This window comes from Leuciscus leuciscus (assembly GCF_965113295.1).
Source record: "Leuciscus leuciscus genome assembly, contig: HAP1_SCAFFOLD_662, whole genome shotgun sequence".
Lineage (NCBI taxonomy): Eukaryota > Metazoa > Chordata > Actinopteri > Cypriniformes > Leuciscidae > Leuciscus > Leuciscus leuciscus.
Genome location: NW_028118078.1, coordinates 6,353 through 26,184, shown reverse-complemented (window position 1 = coordinate 26,184; position 19,832 = coordinate 6,353). Strand labels below are relative to the sequence as shown.

Sequence of the window (19,832 nt, the reverse complement as noted above, 5' to 3'; positions counted from 1 at the left end):
CGTTTCTGTGTGAATGAATGAACGCAGAGATGCGCTGTTTACCACAACTCGCAAAAAGACGGTTTAAATTTGAATTGCGTTTCTGTGTGTGAATAAATGATCTGCTTTTAGCAAACTATTTTGCTATACTGAGTAAAATCGATTGAAATATGTTGAAATAAAATGTATTTGTATAAGCAACGTATTAAACTGCAAATTAACATTTATATTCCTTATAATAAAAACGAAAGACCTATGTTACAGACAAATGAAAGACAACATTTCGTTGATTAGTTTTGGATAGATTACACATTTTTACTGTAAAATATCTGCCACCTCAAATAAGCTTTTGTTTGCCAATTTTTGCTAATATGTTAAATATAGTATGTTTTGTCAATGTAGGCTATATTCGAAGTTTGAAATATGTATGATAAAATGTATACTTTAGTTTTTACAAAGAAAGATTACACTTCAATTGTTGTTGTAATTGTAACCTTTTTAATAAAAAAAATATATTTACAAGGTAGATGTAAACAAATTTTAAAAGGTAAATATAAGCATTTTCTTTAAATAATTTTTATTGTGTTTTATTATTGACAAATTTGGGGAGAGGATACATATTCCAAAACTGAAAATACAGAATGAGAATTAACTGCACAATTAATAGACATGTTTTCCTTGGATATTATACAATTTGCAAGCAAAAAAAAAAAAAAAAAAAAAAAATTGACATGCTTCCAACTGTGAACCAATTTGGTAGAATATATATATATATATATACTGTATATATATTGCTCTTGCATTCTTTCTTGTGGCTATAGGTGACACACCTGAATGAATGGCTCATTAAGTATGCAGGCCCCATTGTCTCCTAAGGTGTGAACCACTACATATGCATGATGCTGTTGAATGGTTGACGCCCCTTGCGCATATTGCCTTTACAAACAAAAAGTGTTTTACAAGATTTAAATCAATGTATTGTGTTATGTGAATGATAAGGGCAGGATGATTTTCACATCATTTTGAAGAAAAAACTCTAGGCAAAGACATCAATTAGTCAAAAGTCTTATTGACACGTATTTAGTATGTGTTTTGTGGCCTTATTTCAGAAACTTTAGTTTTTTCAATAACCATGCATAAACATTATTCTCTCAAAAATACAAACATGTACATGCATGTTGCTCACATATTATGGTAGCCCTGTTTGTGCTAAATAGAGTGTAATTATACCTTTGCCATTAATATGTTTATAAGCAACTGAAAAAAGCACAAATGTCAGGGCATGTCAGAACATCTCAAGGACCCCAAAAACCCCTCAGACCTCAGAGGGTTAAAGGTTGTGACCTGAGGTTATCTGGGAGAGGAACTGAGAGCCTAACAGGTGGACATGGATCAGAAAGCTGCTGGTGTTGTCTCTCTGATGGCCCTCTAGTGGTGGCTGCTGAGGAAGTAGGCATTGAAGAGGTAGGTGGCACATACTGAGATGAGGGCAAAGTATTTTGTCTCTGAACTTTTGGTGGTGTAGAAAGCACATTATCCTGCTTGGTTTGATGTCGTCGCATACATTCACTCAACTCATCCACAATAGAATCTCTGGCGTTCATCTCGTCTTGCTGGTTTGCTTGTATGGGGATATGAACAGGGGATGCTTGAATAGAACTGCATTCAGAACCAGTAGAAAATGAAGAATTTCTTTTCCTTTGCATATCCTTCATCATGTGTCCTACATCCAACAACATTCCTTTCATTTGTTTAATATCCTCAGACAAAGACTTCACCTCATTTTGAGTAGCAGTAATGGAAGCTCCTTGTGATGCAACCAAATGGCTCAAATCTTCTGGCTGGTGTGACAATTGTCCAACTGGATGCATTGAAGGATTTAACGGAGTCATCATATAATCTTTGTGCCATCTTGGAGGTTTTACAATCCTTGATGAACGTTTAGGTTTCACACAGTCATCCTCAGTCTCCATTCCAGTAGCCTCTCCGGCTCGAAGGACCATGTAGAAATTTAGCAGAAATTCTAGGCTGATTTGGCTGTTGCTACTGGAATGGTGGGTCCATTAAAACTCATTCAGTCATCAAGTACTTTTCCCAGTTTATTTGTGGTGACATATAGGAGTAGACATTTCACAGACGGTAGTGATGGTAATTGTTGGTTTCTAAAACCCATAAACAAAACCATTAATAAATACAAACACACTTGCAAATCTTAAATCATACATCTGAAATCAGCTTTAACAATCAAATGAGTATAACATTAAAGAGCTACTAAACATAACTAGAATTCAATATATCATATAAAACACATAATCCTTTAAACTAAACAAACAATCAAAAAGGAAACTTACATGGTCAACAACGCAACAATTCCACACAAGCCATGTCTGAACAACAGCTTTTGGTTCAAACAAGAGGAGACTGAAACATAATTAGTAAGGGGCCACAGGTGCTCTTTATCAAGACTCAGTCAGCCAATCAGATCACAGCAGGATTTTCTACAGTACATGATTCAAGTTTTTCTGAATTTCTTTGTTATGATTATTATTATTTATTTAGTATATTCCCTTTTCATATTTGATCCATGTATTTTTGTCTTTTTCCTGATTTCAAACTAAAATGAATAAATACAATAAACATCAACTAATTTTTACAAACTATTCCATGGATGGAATTCAGAATAAATTCAAAGAATGTGTTTCACGATTTCATATAGACAGAAGGACTCGGAAGAGGGACAGGGACACGTCGGTTGAGAGGATGCTGCTTCAGACATTGCAGACACCAGCCCCAGCCGCAGCTCCATCCACAGAGGATGAGCTTTTCTTCCAAAGCCTGCTTCCTTCCTTACAACGGTTGCCTCAACAACAAAAATAATTTGTTACATTTCAGATTCATAAATTGATTTATGAATCAAACACCGTGACACTGAATCTGGAGCCAGTATAAGGTTGGTAACCATTGCAAGGAAGGAAGTAGGCTTTGTCTGTTTTTTTATACAGTACGTTTAAATAATTTGCTCACCTCAAAAATGAAATTTCCTGCTAATTTACTCACCCTAATGCCATCCAAGATGTTCATGTGTTTCTTTCTTCAGTGGAAAAGAAATTAAATTTTTTTTTTGAGAAATTAATAAAGAGGATCAAAGCTTAAAATTTATTTTCCACTGAGGAAAGAAAGACATGAACATCTTGGATGGCATTGGGGTGAGCAAATTATCAGGAAATTTCATTTTTTAGGTGAACTAATGCTTTAAGTTGCACATACAGTTTATATTTTTTTTGTTTTTCAATTCTCGAATGTTCACTAATAGGTTTTTAAAGTGTTAAAGTAATTTGTTTATTTTAATTTGAACTGTTTGTTTGTTTTTGTTTTACCTATATATATATATATATATATATATATATAATGGTAACAAATATGTGCCTTTCTATAAGCATGACTCAAGTGTGACTACAAGTATGTTGGAGTAATTCATTTATTTATATCATTTTTGTGTGTATTTTTTTATCATCACATATGTGCAGAAATCAATTTAAGGCCCCGTTTACACGATGGGAAAACGCAGATATTTCCCTGCGTTTTGGCCTGTCATTTACACGAAAACGCCGTTTTTATCCCAGAAAACGATTATTTCTAAAAACTCCGGCCAAAGTGGAGATTTCTGAAAACGCCGGTTATGTGTTGCCGTGTCAACTGGGAGAAACGGGGTTTTAGGTTCACAAACGTCACATTATGCGCCAGAAAATGCTTACGTCATGTGAGCGCCCTATGTTTAGAGTTTGTTCCATACTGTCTATGAGTTTGTTTGGCTACTATTTGATCATGGATGCTGTTAAAGTGGTACTCATTTTTACTTTTGTGAAAACGCTTTTGGCCTGTTTGCATTTGCTTCGCTGTCTGTCCACACGAACGAACCTCGCGCCATGTCTATTGTTTTGAAAGGAACAGGAAGTCGCTCGTGCTATTCGTTGTTGTCGATTTTGAGGATTCTGATTGGCTTGCATGGCTTTATCCTTCTCCTTACACTGCTGCCCCTTTGTATTTATGCGGGTTGATGTAAACGACAACTTTTTTTGAAAACGATATTGTGTGCACGATGTTATTTTTGAAAACGGAGGGGGAGAAATATTCGTTTCTCTAAATACCCGGCTATGTGTAAATGTGGCCTAAGTATTAAAGCAGTTTGTTTGAGAATGAACTGATTGTTTTTGTTTTTATTTAATAAAAATATATTTAATATATAAATAAATGTAATAATAAATTTAATAACAATATATAGACACAGTGTAAAGTGCTTGTGCACTAGACAGCATCTTGCCATGCAACAGTTCCCTCTGCAGAGAAGTAGGATGTGAAGACCTCCCTGACCCTGACAGCCTCTCTAGCGGAATTGTTTGCAGAAAGTCTTCCCAGACCTGGCAGCGGCTCCACCTCACCAACTGGGATGATCCTCCTCTCCTCAGGTGTCTGGGATGTCCTGCGCAGAAAATTATGGAGAACGCAGGTGGCTTTGATGCACATCTCAGCAACATCCTGGTGGACCTCAATGGCCCGCCTGTACATTCTCCACTGGGATGAAAGGATCCCAAAGGCATTTTCAACCACCAATCTAGCCCGGGACAGACGATAGTTGTACACTCTACGCTCTCTTGGAAGGATGCGCCCGGGGAAGGGTCTCATGAGGTTTTTCCGTAGTGGAAAAGCCTCATCAGCGACAAACACATGTGGCTGGGGTCCTCGGTGGTCAGCTCCTGGTAGTGGCAGGTCAGCCGGGAGTTGGAGGGTACCTGATTGTAGTGCTTTACCAAAAGTGGAGTTGGCAAGTATTCCACCATCGCTGGTTCTTCCGTAGCCCCCGACATCAATTACCCTGAAACAATATTGGGCATCCACAACTGCCAACAGAACTAAGGAATATGTTCCCTTGTAATTAAAAAACTGGGATCCTGAGTTGGGAGGTGCTTTGAGGACAACATGTTTACCATCAAGTGCACCACAGCAGAGGGGAAAATTCCACCTCTCTTCAAACTTTACTGCAATTGACCTCCACTCTTCTGTGGTGGGCACAGGCATGAAATCTTCTACAAGACTGTCCCATATTGCAGCGGCAACATCAGGGACAATCATGGACACTGTAGAGACCCCAACACGGAAGCTGTTGGCAATTGTCCTAAATGAGTCACCTGTGGCAAGGTATCTGTAGCATAGAAAACATGTAAAATCAGTTTTGGTGCAGATTACATTTTTTATATGTTTTGGGTTGTTAGTATTTATTACTATTTTTAATTATGTTACCTTAATGTTTTTTTTAATATAAAGTATTTAAAATAGGCTACATTTATGTAGCCTATATTTGGAGCAATAAATGTAGGCCTATTTTAAGTAGATGTTGGTAGGCTATATATTTTTTAATAGGTAGGCTATATTGAGAAGCTACAGTGCTGATCGATCCAAACTCCGTTCAGAAAATCTTTTTCCCCTTATCATTTTATGGCCTGACAAAACAGACTTATTAATATTTAGAGTCTATACAAATAAACATAATTCATTTGTTTCGGCATGTTTCCATTACATTGGACAATATATACTATCATTTCATACAATATATTGGAATTAAATCACAGCAAAAATGATAGATAGGCTATGCTGTATATTTATTGGTATTGACGTTATTTTATGAAATTGCCCCGCCCTTACCTCAGACAGATGGAAAGGCGCTCCGCAGCTGAGACAGATCGCCTGTAGTTGGTGTCCATTCATGAAATCCTGTCAGAAACCCTATCTAGCAAGGTATCAAACTGGGCACCCGTCATTCTCATATAACGCTGGAAGCGACTATCATCCCGGCGCAGTTTCTTTAAAAGACGGTGAAATTCACCAAGTTTAGTGCGTTTCTGGATGGTGCTGTGAACCCAGACACGTCGACATTTGGATGTCCTCCGTTTTTGGATCTTCCACAACAAATACAAAGCAGCAATACGTCTTATTCTAGACATGACGGAAACGTACGGCAGAAATAAAGTGTTGTTGTTGTTGTTGATACTCTTTTTGGCGGGATATTTATTCGCTAGTGACACGGACGCGCGAATGGATTAAAATGTGCAAGCGTCTAACTAGCCTTTAATTAGTGTTTGGGGTCATACAGACCCCAATGGATTTTTCCTTCATTTTTTAAAAGTGTTAACTTCATCTCAGGGGCATGAAACTCTGGGACTTTTCCTAAATAATCTATCTAAACATGCACAAAAAAACTGGGCTTGATTTGGTTGTTCTAAAGGTGTGTAAATTTTTTTTACCTTTTAAGGTGTTTGGGGTCAAAATGACCCCACATTGAAAATGAATGGGAAAATGAAAAAAATGACTTTTTTTTATTTTATTTGTCAAAAAAATAAAAGTAAATCCATTATAAATCTGAAAATTTCTACATAGAAACCAAGGTCTGGTCCTAGAGCATAAATAAAAAGTAGAGTGAACTTTCTATCTCATACACACACACACACACACACACACACACACACACACACACACACACACACACACACACACACACACACACACACACACACACACACAGAGGTGGAAAGAGTAATAAAATATTCTACTCAAGTAAAAGTACTACTACTTGAATAAAATTTTACTTAAGTACAAGTAAAATTACTGGTCTAAAAAATTACTCAAGTAAAAGTAAAAAGTAGCTCATTTAAAATGTAATTAGAGTAAAAGTTACTGAGTAACTTTTTTAACAGCGGGGGTTTCTCCCGTGTAGGGTTGTAATGGTATGAGATTTTCACAGTACGATAATTGTCTCAGAAAATATTACGGTTTATGGTATTAAAGGGATAGTTCACTCAAAAATGAAAATTAGCCCATGATTTATTCACCCTTAAGTCATCAGGTTTATATGACATTCTTTTTTCAGACAAATACAATCAGAGTTATGTTAAAAAAAAAAGTCCTTTAAAGTGCATCTATTCATCATAAAAGTACTCTGAGGGGTTAATAAAGGCCTTCTAAAGCAAAGCAATGAGTTTTCCTCATAAAAAAAATTATAATTCCATATTTAATATGTTACAATGTACAATTCTAGCTTCTGGCCACACAGCCATACGGAGTCTACTTGCGTCTAAAGCACAACTTGCGTAACTTATGACGTTGAAGTAGCGTAAATATCAGCAGTACGTCTCATTACTCGCATAAATTGCGCTTTAGAGCCTGAAGCTATAGTAAATATGGATATTTTTCTTACACAAACTCGTTGCTTTGCTTCAGAATCCCTTTATTAACCTCCCATAGCCATGTGGAGCACTTTTATGATGGATGGGTTAACTATTATGATGGACAGATGCACTTTTATAATAGATATATGCACTTTTATGATGGATAGATGCACTTTTATGATGGATAGATGCACTTTTATCATTGATAGATGCATTTTTATGATGCATAGAAGCACTTTTATGGACTTCAAAACAGAAACGGCCATTCACTGCCATTATAATAAAGCTTGGAAAAGATTTTTTTTATATAACTCCAATTGTATTAGTCTTAAAGTAGAATATCATATACACCTAGGATGACTTAAGGGTGAGTAAATAATGGGCTAATTTCCATTTTTGGGTGAAAAAATATATTCCTTAAATAATATTTTTATTATTATTCATATTATTGTTATTATTTTGATAAGTATGTTCTATTGTAGGCCTACAATAGTAACATATTTCTGATATTAATTTCTCCTAGTTAAACCAAATTTTTATTTTGACGGGTAGTGAAGATCTGTTTCAGCAGAGTGTATTATGCGTTCTCTCAGAGCAGCTCTCTAAATGTTCATTCATTAAATCATGTCCTCATATTGTTTGTTAGACGCCGAAAACAAAACGAGCATCAGGCATACTTGAGTATGCAGTAGACAAACCGGAGCAGCTCGTTCACACAGGCACACAGAACATTTACACAGCAGTCTTTTTGCGCTTTGAGACCATGTCGCGATTGGATTGATTGCACAGCTATAATTTCAATTTATTCATATGGCCTACATCATTGCGTGTTTTACGTGACATCTGCATGTTAATGCCATTTGCATGACTGGATTCGGGGATGCGCTCTGCAAACGGGACATACCTTTATCTGCATGGATAGATGGTCTATGTTTCCTCCTTTTAGAGCCACATTGCGTCCACATTTTCAGCAAATTGGATATCTAACCACGTGTTTTTCCTAGATCTAAAGTATATTCACATAGCCTTCTGGCCATGGTTCGCTTCATAATAATTCGAGGGCGTTTCTCTTCCAGCTGAGTCAGCGTCACCTTTTTTGCACGTTTGTTCTCCCGCCCTTCAATCAATGTAGCAGTTTCCGGAGCACGATTTTTTTTTTCCAAACTTTGTAAATTATTATTATTATTTTTTATTTATTTTTTAATTTTGTGATTTAAAATGTAGCGAAGTACAATACTTCAAACAAAACGTACTTAAGTAAAAGTAAAATTACAGATTTTAAAAACTACTTGAAAAAGTAGAAGTACACAAAAAAACTACTCAATTACGTAACGCGAGTAAATGTAATTCGTTACTTTCCACCTCTGCACACACACACACACACACACACACACACACACACACACACACACACACACACACACACACACACACACAAACAAACAAACACACAAATGTATGTGTTTGCAACAGAGAGCATTTTTACAGAAATTGGCAAATAAAATAAACAAAACTGGCATAAATCTAAAAGAAATTACATTTAAATCAAGGTCTGGTCCTAGAGCATAAACCCAAAGTGGAACGAACTTTCTATCTCATACACACACACACACACACACACACACACACACACACACACACACACACACACACACACACACACACACACACACACACACACACACACACACAAACACACATGTATGTCACTGCAACAGAGAGTATTTTTATAGAAATTGGCAAATAAAATAAACAAAACTGGCATAAATCTAAAAAAAAATTACATTTAAATCAAGGTCTGGTCCTAGAGCATAAACCCAAAGTGGAACGAACTTTCTATCTCATACACACACACACACACACACACAAACACACACAAACACACACATGTATGTCACTGCAACAGAGAGCATTTTGATAGAAATTGCCAAATAAAATCAACTAAACTGGCATAAATCTATAAAATGTCAAAATGCCCCCCCCAATTTATGGCCTAGTTATGTATTTGTGCAGTAAATAGGTAAAAAAACTTCAAAATTTCCACAAAAACACAGCATAAATGGATAGTTTAGAAGTAAATAAAAAAAAAGATATATAGTTTTCCATATAAAAAAATGGATATATTTCCTTATGCAATTGCTCTTTAAAAGTTTGGGGTCAAAATGACCCCAAACACCTTAAGTGTTGTCCTTTTTTAACAGTGATTAAAGGCTAGACGCGATAGACGCGAATTTGACGCTCGATTCGCGTTCGGTGTGAACGCACCATAAGGCCGGGTTCACACCGGCCGCCGAAGCGACTCGAAAGCGGCGCGGAACGGAGGCCGCTTCCTTTCGGCGCCCATGTTAACCTATGGTGTCGTTCACACCAGACGCGGAGCGCCGCGGCATGCCGCGGCCAGCCCGTGCCGTGAAGCGCCAGTTTCGGCGTCTGGTCTATTTTTTGCGCGACCGCGAGTGATCCGCGTCCATTCCGGCAGGAAGTCACACCAAGAAACACGAGACATCCGGTCAATTGTCAAAATAAATGCAATTTTCAAATTAAAATACCGCGAGTGACAAATGCGATCATATTTGTATATCTAAACAGAGTAGAAAGATGAAAACAAACAAAGAAAAAAACTGTCTACCATATTCTCTCTCTGGCTGCGTGTGTGTCTCAACAACGGATTAATAAAAGAAGTGATTTTCCATTCCGCGCCGCTTCGGCGTCCGGTGTGAACCAGGCGTCATTTGTACAGTGCTGTTGGACCTAAAAGACCCATTTCCTATTTTTAAACCCTTCATATTAACACAGTTATGCTGTTCTTGAACATATTTTATCTCTAAACTATAACATGAATTTATAAAATGTACATTTTCTTTATGTAGACTATATAGGCTATTGAAAATCTGCATGTCCGAAAAATATTTTAACACTGTCATGTTGTAATTTTAACTGCATTGTTGCTTTCTGTATACCGTTTTTTTTTTCTGTTTAAATTGCATAAATCTGTCAATTCTACAAATTAATATGATTATTTTAACTCATTCTTACTGTAAAATCAACATTTTTGTTTGGTTCAGTATTTTACAACAGCATTTGTACTATTTTCAAAATATTACTGTAAATGTAACAAAATGTCATTGTTTTTCTATTTACAAAATTTTGATGTCATGATTTTACAGAATTACACAGGTAATTTTACAGACATTTTTGTTAGCAAGCCATTTTTCCGGGGGTTTTCGGTCAATTTCTTGCATTTTTTCCCCCTTATGAACAACAACTTTTGGTACACGATAAAAACAAAGAGTGACATTAATTGGTAGCAGGGGATCCAAAAATAATATCAAAATATGTTTTTTAACAATTTCAGTGAAGACATAAAACAATCAAATTCTAATTTAAACATCTTAAATATTGGGGATGAATTTAAATATTTTTGTTTATGAATATAACATTTTGCCAACAGTATAAATAAATTAACAAGACCTTTGTTAACTTTGTTTTCATAATACAATAATAAAGTCAGAATTCTAAGGAAAAAAAAGACAGATTTTTTTTTTTTACAAACCTTTTTAAAAAGAATAGTTTATATCTCACAATTCTGACTTTATAACACGCAATTGCGACTTTATATCATGCAATTCTGACTTTATATCTCCAAATTGCGACTTTATTTCTCACAATTCTGACTTCATTTCTCGCAGTTGTGAGAAAAAGTCCGAATTGTGAGTTAAAAAGTCGCAATTATTATTATTTATTTATTATTCAGTGGCGGAAACAAGCTTCCATAGGTCCCAGAGTGAGTCACCACTGATCATCTTCTCCGTCTGACTATTGCCATGGCAACGCAGTGACGCGGCGTCATATACAAACAAACAGTTGTTCAGGTCAGCAGCGGTTATCAGACTAACGGAGCAGCTAAAGTGTTACAAACGTAGTCTACAGATTTATAGGAAAGGGAAAAAGAGTCTACACAACTCTTCGAGGTTCAGAATCTGACAGAATACGGTGTCATTTAATATATATTCCATATAAATTGAGTTACTTTGACGGAATCTTCAGCTCAGGTGATCATAACAGTAACTTAACGTTAGTTCAGTAGAGTCACAGTCAACAGTTGTAAACGACAGGCAGAGACAGTTTCGATCAGATATCATGTCTGCTTACTTCTCACTGGAGCTGGAGAGTATGTCCGAGGACCCTCAGCCGCGGAGAGGCGCTGTTAAGTCCGCTTGGAGAAAGCCAAAACGCAGGACAACTGAAGCGACTGACCCCAGAACAACAGGTACTGAGTTAATACACCAGAACTGACACATAATTAGGCCAGTGTGCTTTTCACCATCAGTTTACCACAGTTTTTGCAGTAAAACCATAGTAACTAACACAATGAACCATGGTTTTACTACAACATTTATGGTTTAACGTTATCTATGATTGTTGTATTGTAGGAAAACCGTAACTTCAAATTTAACCATGCTTTCAAAATGTATGGTTACTATAGTTATGAATACCTTAGATTCCTTTTACTTTAGGTTTTACTGCAATGTATAACTATAGTTGAACCATGGTTTGAACAAAAAATAACGTTACAGTTTTACCATAGTAAAACCATAGATCTAGTGCTTTTCACAATACATAGGCTGTCGTTTCAAAGCAGCTTTACAGAAAATGCATGCATGCATCACAAACAAATCGCAAAATATGCTTTAATCTGCCAGGAATAACTGTGACAAACTGTGACACAACAAAGAAATGTCCATATGGAAATAGCTCTAAGATAATACAAGTCAGGACTTTAAAGTCATGTTCAGTTAAATAGACAAAATGATGCTGTCCTTCAACATTTTTAAAGGGCAAGTTCACAGATGTTTTGCTTCTGCACAAACTCCTTAGATCGGAAATCCAACCAGTGGGCCATATGCAACTAGCCCATTTCTCTAGTGTTCTTGGAACATGAACTAGTGAATCATTGAGCTGTAATCTGTGCTAATAAAACAGATGTTTCTAATCAATATTTGTTGTTTGCAGAAAAACTGGCAAAAGAGAAGAACATCTTCAAGAAAGGATTGAAGACTGTCAAACATTCCATCCAAACCCTCAAAACCAAAGTGCGTCCTCTTGTGGATGATCAGGAATCACTGGTTCATCCAGGCACATCCAGCGTAGACGACACATATGCGCTCGAGTCCGAGCCGACAGATGGTGAGTCTCCAGTTATTGTTACTGTACAGTTACTGTAAATGTATCTTATGGTGTGACATAACAAAAAACTAAGAACATTTTCAATAAATACGAGAACCTTTGTTTCATGATATTTCTACTAGGCTATAATTCTGATCCTCTGACATCACGTAAAGTAACTTCTTGTTGCTGATTTGCAGCAGATCAGAAATCAAAAGATTGAAGTCTTTTAAGATGGATATTTTATTTGTATTTTATATATTTCTGTGCTAGATTTAATTTTTAAAATTTGGTTATATTTACATATTTGTATATCTACAGTAGGCATAATTGCTCCGGGAATCAGACATTGTGTATGTTCATGCACCACGAGTCCGAGTCAATTTACTCTTCATGGACAGAGTGTATTTAATGAAAGTGTATTTCATTCTCCTGATTTAAACATGCGTGCATTTAAATGTCATTTACTCATGGAATAGTAATATAGATCTTAGTATTATTTTAAGTGATGTATCATTTTCTTTAAACAACTATTAAAGATCATTCTCTGGTTTCTCCGGCTCTCTGCACTGGCGTCTGCACAAACTCGCTAGATCGGAAATCCAACATGGCGGCCATATGCAACTAGCCCATTTCTCTAGTGTTCCTGGAACATGAACTAGTGAATCATTGAGCTGTAATCTGTGCTAATAAAACAGATGTTTCTAATCAATATTTGTTGTTTGCAGAAAAACTGGCAAAAGAGAAGAACATCTTCAAGAAAGGATTGAAGACTGTGAAACAATCCATCCAAACCCTCAAAACCAAAGTGTGTCCTCTTGTGGATGATCAGGAATCACTGGTTCATCCAGACACATCCAGCGTAGAGTCCGAGCCGACAGATGGTGAGTCTCCAGTTATTACCACCCTGATTCATGGCCATTTCAGCCTGATGTTTCTGGTGTTAGTCTTCATTTTTCCTTCTCTACTCCTGTTGGCTCCTCAAATATGCAAAACAAATATATGTAAAAACTAATGTAAACACACACAAAAAAACATATTAATGTAGTGAAGTCTGATATTTGAGAAGCATCACTAACTTGGTCAATTCTTTCTCTGTTTTAAAAAAAAAACATTTTACTGAACTGTACTGTAAATGTGTCTTATGGTGTGACATAACAAAAAACTAAGAAAAATAATACTCCTAATAATATACAAATAGCATGAGAGAGATTTATCTTCATTGTTAGACACTTATTTTCATATAGTGTTTATGTAGTGTAGGAACGGATTATGTCATGGTTGTGTCCTGGGCATGGATGTGTCTAAAGGGTAGGGCTGTGCCGGTAAACTTGACAACCGCACCACCGCGGTTGTAAAGCGCCACCGCGGTGGCTGAGTAGTACCGGCGGTAGTTCGCCTAAAAAAAATGTTTGTATATGAATGCTGTTTAACATTAATATTATGACACACAAAGCTTTCTTTACAAAATAAATAATAGGTTAGCAATTAAATGTAATATCGCAGCCATGGAAAAGTTTAAATTCATGACGAATGAGAGAGTTGTAGCCGTGAGCCCATAAACATAAGCTTTGTCGGCTTTGAATTCTGGTTTGCGATCTGGTCACCCGATTATTAGCGAATTTAAAAATATTCCATTAGTTATTCTTATAGAAAGCTTGAATTATATACTTTTAAACAAAACAATTCAAAACGAAAATAAACCGACTAGCATATGCTTGTGTATTCCGTATGAAGTGTGCATTTCTCTCTAGGCACGTTCACTGCAAAGAGTGAGCATCGTCAACTTCATCTTTGCAGCCCGACACTGACACACACAAAAAAAAAACACTTTATTAATAAACAATTCAAATGTCTCCTTGCTATCTTTGACACGTTCATAATCATTACTTTTGCCAGTTCTTTGTGACAGCTGTTATGTGCGTTATTGGCAGCGTCACCCTCCGGTTACGCATCACCACTGCATCAGCACCAGAACATGGAGATTTTATTTTAGAGAATGATCGCACAACAGACATTAGAACATTAGATATTATATAATTAAATCAACTAATCGAATATTCAAAAATCGTGACTCATCCCTGCATGGAATGAATCTCTTTTTTCTTTTCCCATATCTTCACTCGCGTCTCACCCAAAGACGCGTTATAAACGTTTCTTCCTTTGTTCGCTTTTAGGTCGATTATTTTCGTATTCTTTACTGTGTTAAAGTAGAAAAAACGCTGTAGGACAGATAGCCTACATTTTTACTTATAAGTCAAATTCTTTTTAACACAGTTTGTGCTTGTTAGACATGATAATTGGTAAGAAGCGTCAAGTTCATTTTGTAAAGCGCGTTTCACAACCGCGGGTGATTTTAGTTTGGCTTTCTCTGGCAGCGCGCAAACAGCCTAAATGCCTTGCCCTTGTAGAAGATAAAATTCGCTCTTCATACCTTTTACAAGTAGAAAACATGATGGTCTCGAAAAGATCGATGGTCTCTTTCCTGCTTGTGTCCCACATCCCTCTCAATGCGCAGAGCGGTAGGCTATATCGCGCGCCTTTGTGTGGAAATATTAACCGAAATTTTTTCTTAATTTTTTTTTTTTAAAATAGATTCAACTTTATTATATTATGTAAGTTACCAGTATTTACTGATATTTATTTCAATGCTTTACAGGCTTTAGTTTGTTGTTTCTTTGTTTTTGTTTAATTTATTTATTTCAAAACACCCCCCACCCAACAACCGCAACACCGCCGGTATTTGGGTCCATTACTACCGCGGTGGTAAAAAACTGCCACCGTCACAGCCCTACTAAAGGGTTCCTGTCATAGTTTTAACAAATATGCCTTGTATAATTTGTAAAACAAAATATATTAAAATATCTTCCACTTAAAACAATAATACTACATGTTAAATAAAACAACAAATTATAACGAATAGGCCGTAACGTTTGCCAGCTCTGGGAGAGACTGCGACATCAAACATATACTATCATACTGTATAATACAAGGTTTAAAACATTTAAATAGACACATCAAGTAGTGTGAATGTGTGTGATTCAGTAGCTTATAGCTGAGATTAGGCTCTTGACAAATGAATAGCAGGAAAGGTGCAGTATGTAGTATTTTCAAGTATTTTATTTGATAGGCTGTTATTGACAACGCTCTGATTTCTGAGACGCAGAAGGCAGCGCGATTGATTTGCGATCACGCTGTGCTCATTTCAGTCACAGAGTTCACACTCGTTCACATCACACACTCATTATTGCGTAGTTTTTTAGAGGTTTATGTATGATTTTGTGCTCAATCCTGGCTCTGCTACCCAGCAAACACTAGGAGTCTTTGCTGAATATCTTCCCTATTATTGGGTAAAACTGGTTTTGAAGCCATTATCTGCGACTTTGGCGAGTACGGTATTGGACTTCGGCACATAGTAGTTCTGACAGGTCTTGCCACAGCTTGTCTGACCCCTGTGCTGCTTCCCAAACTTTTTTCCAGGAGACCCCTATTTTAACATTCAAAATCCTTAACACCAACACACTCACAGACACGCATTTCGTTTACTGACAGGGATTACAAAATCAGTAGTTTAGTTTTTAATAGATGCAACAACGGCACAAACAATCAGTGTTGTATAAAGTACTAGAAAGCAATACTTGAGTAAAAGTACAAGTATCGTACTAGAAAAAGACTTTGGTAGAAGTGAAAGTTACCTTTTAGAATATTACTTAAGTAAAAGTCTTAAAGTATCTGATATATACTGTACTTAAGTATCAAAAGTAATTTTCTGATATTTAATGTACTTAAGTAATTTAAGTAAAAGTAAAAAGTTTTTTTTTTTTAAAGCAAGCGGTTAGAACTTTGGGTTTGTGAACTTTATTGTGGCTTTCTTATAGTAAAGCATATTCAGGGTTCCAACTTCCCATATCTTCTTAATCTCACTCATCAAATCAAAATCACAGTCTTTTCCAGGACTTTTCAGGCACAAATCTCTTAAGTTCAAAGAACAAACAGCATATTTTTAGAGCTGACATCAAAGAAAAAAAACTGAAACAGAAATTTCACTTTTGTATGAACTTCAGGTAAAAATGAAAAATAAATAATAACCTATTTCTTAAAAAAAAAAAAAAAAAAAAAAAAATGACCTGATGGTAGGGAGAATATTTTGGTCATGTGGTATGAGCATTTGTAGGGCTCCCCAGGTCACCATCTCACACACACAGCAACATTAGCCCAACATTATCCTATAACCACTGAGTTTTGAGTTAATTAACATAAAAGGAAATCTCAAGTTTGACAAAACGTATGATGCTTTTAAAGACGTGAATAGCCCTTAACCCTTTCTTTCTAACCTGCCACTGATTAACGTAGCAGTTCTCAAAAAATATTTCTCAGTCTAACATTAGCCTACCTGAGGAAATATTCGGCCCGGCAGTTATGCTATATTAAAAACAGTTAAGCGTGTTTCAGTATTATGGACATATCTTTGAGAGTTCTCTGTTGAATTAAATCAAAAGGTAGGTGCTCGCATAGATATCGGTGCTCGTGCTTTCATGGCGGTTTCAGTTGTGCTTCCTCCTCCTTTGGCATGGCAACAAACAAGCATTACACTGGAGCGCTCGCCGTGCGGTGCAATCTAGAAGCAGTGATTCGCCAAACCTCCCTTATTGCAGTCGCACACATTTCTTCTGATTTTATTTTGTAGTAACGAGTAACGAAGATGCTTAGTGGAAATATATCGGAGTAAAAGTATAAATTTTATCTAGGAAATGTAGTGGAGTAAAAGTGAAAGTTGACATACATTTAAATAGCGAAGTAAAGTACAGATACGTGAAATTTCTACTTAAGTACAGTAACGAAGTATTTGTACTCCGTTACATTACAACACTGCAAACAATAAAATAATAGCATTAACAACTACAGCCAGGTGTTACTTGCAACATAATGGGCCCTATTTAACGATCTGAAACGCAAGTATCAAGCGCGAAACGCAAGTAACTTTGTGGGCGGGTCTTGGGTGCTGTTGCTATTTTACTGGTTGGATAAATGACTCTTGCGCCCGACGCAAATCTAAAATGAGTTGGTCTGAAGTAGCTTCATTATTCATAGGTGTGGTTTGGGCGTAACGTGAAATAAACCAATCAGAGCGACATCTCACATTCCCTTTAAGAGCAGGCGCACTTGTTCCATGGCGGCTTGCTATTATAACGGCGGATTTGCCAGACGCACGGCAGGAGCGCTTTACAGTCGAGGAGACCGACGTTCTCGTCAGGGCCGTAAAACACAGAGAAGTGACATTGGGGATGGAGAAACACACCCAAATTAGCTTTGGTTAAACAGGCGTATAATAATTTGGGTAAATGTGTAAGCTAGATTTATGCCTATTTTTTCACATCTTCATGGACACCACGATGATTTCCCTCATGTGTTCATATTTTTCCTTGTAATAATGTATGGTTTTCTAAAAATGAGAACTGTTGCGTCTGTGTGTAGATGAGATAAGCAAAGTGTATGCGCGTTGTACACAAACTCGCTAGATCGGAAATCCAACATGGCGGCCATATGCAACTAGCCCATTTCTCTAGTGTTCTTGGAACATGAACTAGTGAATCATTGAGCTGTAATCTGTGCTAATAAAACAGATGTTTCTAATCAATATTTGTTGTTTGCAGAAAAACTGGCCAAAGTGAAGAACATCTTCAGGAGAGAATTGAAGACTGTCAAACATTCCATCCAAACCCTCAAAACGTCTTGGTTACATATGTAACCCTCGTTCCCTGAAGGAGGGAATGGAGACGTAGTCGACTGGTCGGGGTCACGCTTAGGGATCACGCTTAGGGCCTGTCATCATTGGCGTGCGAGCTTTGCATCCACGCTCGCCCTGCAGCGCGGGTATAAATACGGAAGCGGATGCACGCACCACTTGTCTTTCTCTTCGGAGCCGATCGGTCTTCATGACGGTGTCTCTGAAGAGTGTTGATTCATTCAACGAGTCAGTGTGTCGGTGCTTCTTCTGGAAGTCTCTCCTGTTGCTGGTGGTTCTACAGCTTGAGTGCAGCGGGTCGCAAGCCTTCTGAGCTCTCAACTGCTGTCAACAGCACTCCTCTTTGTGTTTGGGGATCTCTTATTCCGGTATGGAGATGGATACAGTCCAACACGTCTCCTGAGAAGAGCATGTTTTGGTCAATGTCGTTAAGAAGTGAGAAAGGGTCCCACTGAAACCTTTCAGAGGCTCCTGGGGCGTATGGCAGCCGCAGCCGCAATAGAACGGCTTCCTCCATATGAAGACCGCTTCAGCACTGGCTTCATGGCCGAGCCCTGAGGTGGCCGTGGCCGAGCGGCACGCTCCGTGTGACAATCATCCTGGCCTGCCGCCGAACCCTCAGCCCATGATCAGACCTTTTGTTTCTCCGGGCCAGCCGCCCCTAGAACAAGTGTCCACCAACACCGGCTGAGGGGCCACGTACAACAGGCATGCAGTAACTGGGGTCTGGGCGGGCCTCCGACTGCATTGGCATCAACTGCCTCGAGTTGCTAGCATTACACCTTGCTTTGAGACACCGCAAAATGCCGCTGCTCAGCAAGCATGTACTGGTCTGTACAGACAACATTGCGACCGTTGCGCTACACTTCCCTCACATGACGCAACTCGCCCGCCAACTCCTCCTATGAAGTCAGAGGCTTCTCAGGTCGCTTCATCCACTTTAAGTTCCGGTCTGCTAAATCGTGCCACCGACGAGGCTTAAAGTGGATGCAGCAACCTCAGAAGCTGCCTACTCCATAGGAGGAGGTGGCGGTCGAGTTGCGACATGTGAGGGAAGCGTGGCGCAATGGTCGCAATTAGGGATGGGACGGTATGAAAATTTCATATCACGATTATAGTGACCAAAATTATCGTGATTATCAATATTATCACGGTTTTGTTAAAACGAAATGAAAGTGTTCAAAAATAACTGATGCTCACAGTAAAAACAGTTTAATATTTGAAAATCAACAAACAACAAATAAAACAAGCAGCTCTATGCACTTTTTTAAGCAAGATTATATTCTGTGGCATTTCCTTCCTTATAATGACCGTCGTCAATAGCAACGCATCATAACACAGCGCACATCCATGTATCGTAACGGACGCGCACGCGCTCTCTCGTTTCATTCAAATACAACTTGCCGTCTCCGTTCTTGGGCGATTGTTTTGTATGCTGTACAAAATGGATTTATAAACAGGTAAGACTTAAAACAGTAATCTCAATTCAATAAGTCCCCGTAATTGTGTGGTAAAAAATAAATAAAATCGTGTAATAAGTGTACAATGATAGTCTTGTTTGTCTTGTTCGTTCGTCTTTGGCTCAAAGCCACTTGCTGCGAACTTTTCTTCGCGGAAGCTTCACGTTTATTTCAAGTGAGTGAGAGAAAATCTTTCTACTCAAAACAACATTTTGTGCCCAATTATTTCCCAGACGTAGTTTTTGGTAAGTTAACTTGCCT

The 19,832-nt window shown here is 37.5% G+C and overlaps 1 protein-coding gene and 1 long non-coding RNA gene across 3 annotated transcripts; one reads left to right on the top strand and one right to left on the bottom strand.

Annotated features, from left to right (window-relative positions):
* Positions 1–1,629: 1,629 nt before the first annotated feature.
* On the bottom strand, positions 1,630–2,482 carry LOC309491877. The gene is made up of 3 exons (XR_014203357.1): positions 2,331–2,482; positions 1,864–2,141; positions 1,630–1,702 (listed from the first exon to the last, which is right to left on the bottom strand). It is a non-coding gene; the product is annotated as an uncharacterized lncRNA (long non-coding RNA).
* An 8,573-nt stretch (positions 2,483–11,055) lies between these two features.
* Positions 11,056–18,198, top strand: LOC309491876 (uncharacterized protein). 2 transcript variants are annotated; one of them, XM_082190901.1, is made up of 4 exons: positions 11,056–11,469; positions 12,213–12,386; positions 13,094–13,249; positions 18,020–18,198. In XM_082190901.1, exons 1-4 carry the CDS (start codon positions 11,340–11,342, stop codon positions 18,112–18,114), a joined length of 555 nt encoding a protein of 184 aa, XP_082047027.1. In that variant the 5' UTR covers positions 11,056–11,339; the 3' UTR covers positions 18,115–18,198. The 2 variants fall into 2 exon arrangements, 1 of the variants encoding a protein (XP_082047027.1); XR_014203356.1 differs by lacking the exons at positions 12,213–12,386; positions 13,094–13,249.
* The last annotated feature ends 1,634 nt before the right edge of the window (positions 18,199–19,832 follow it).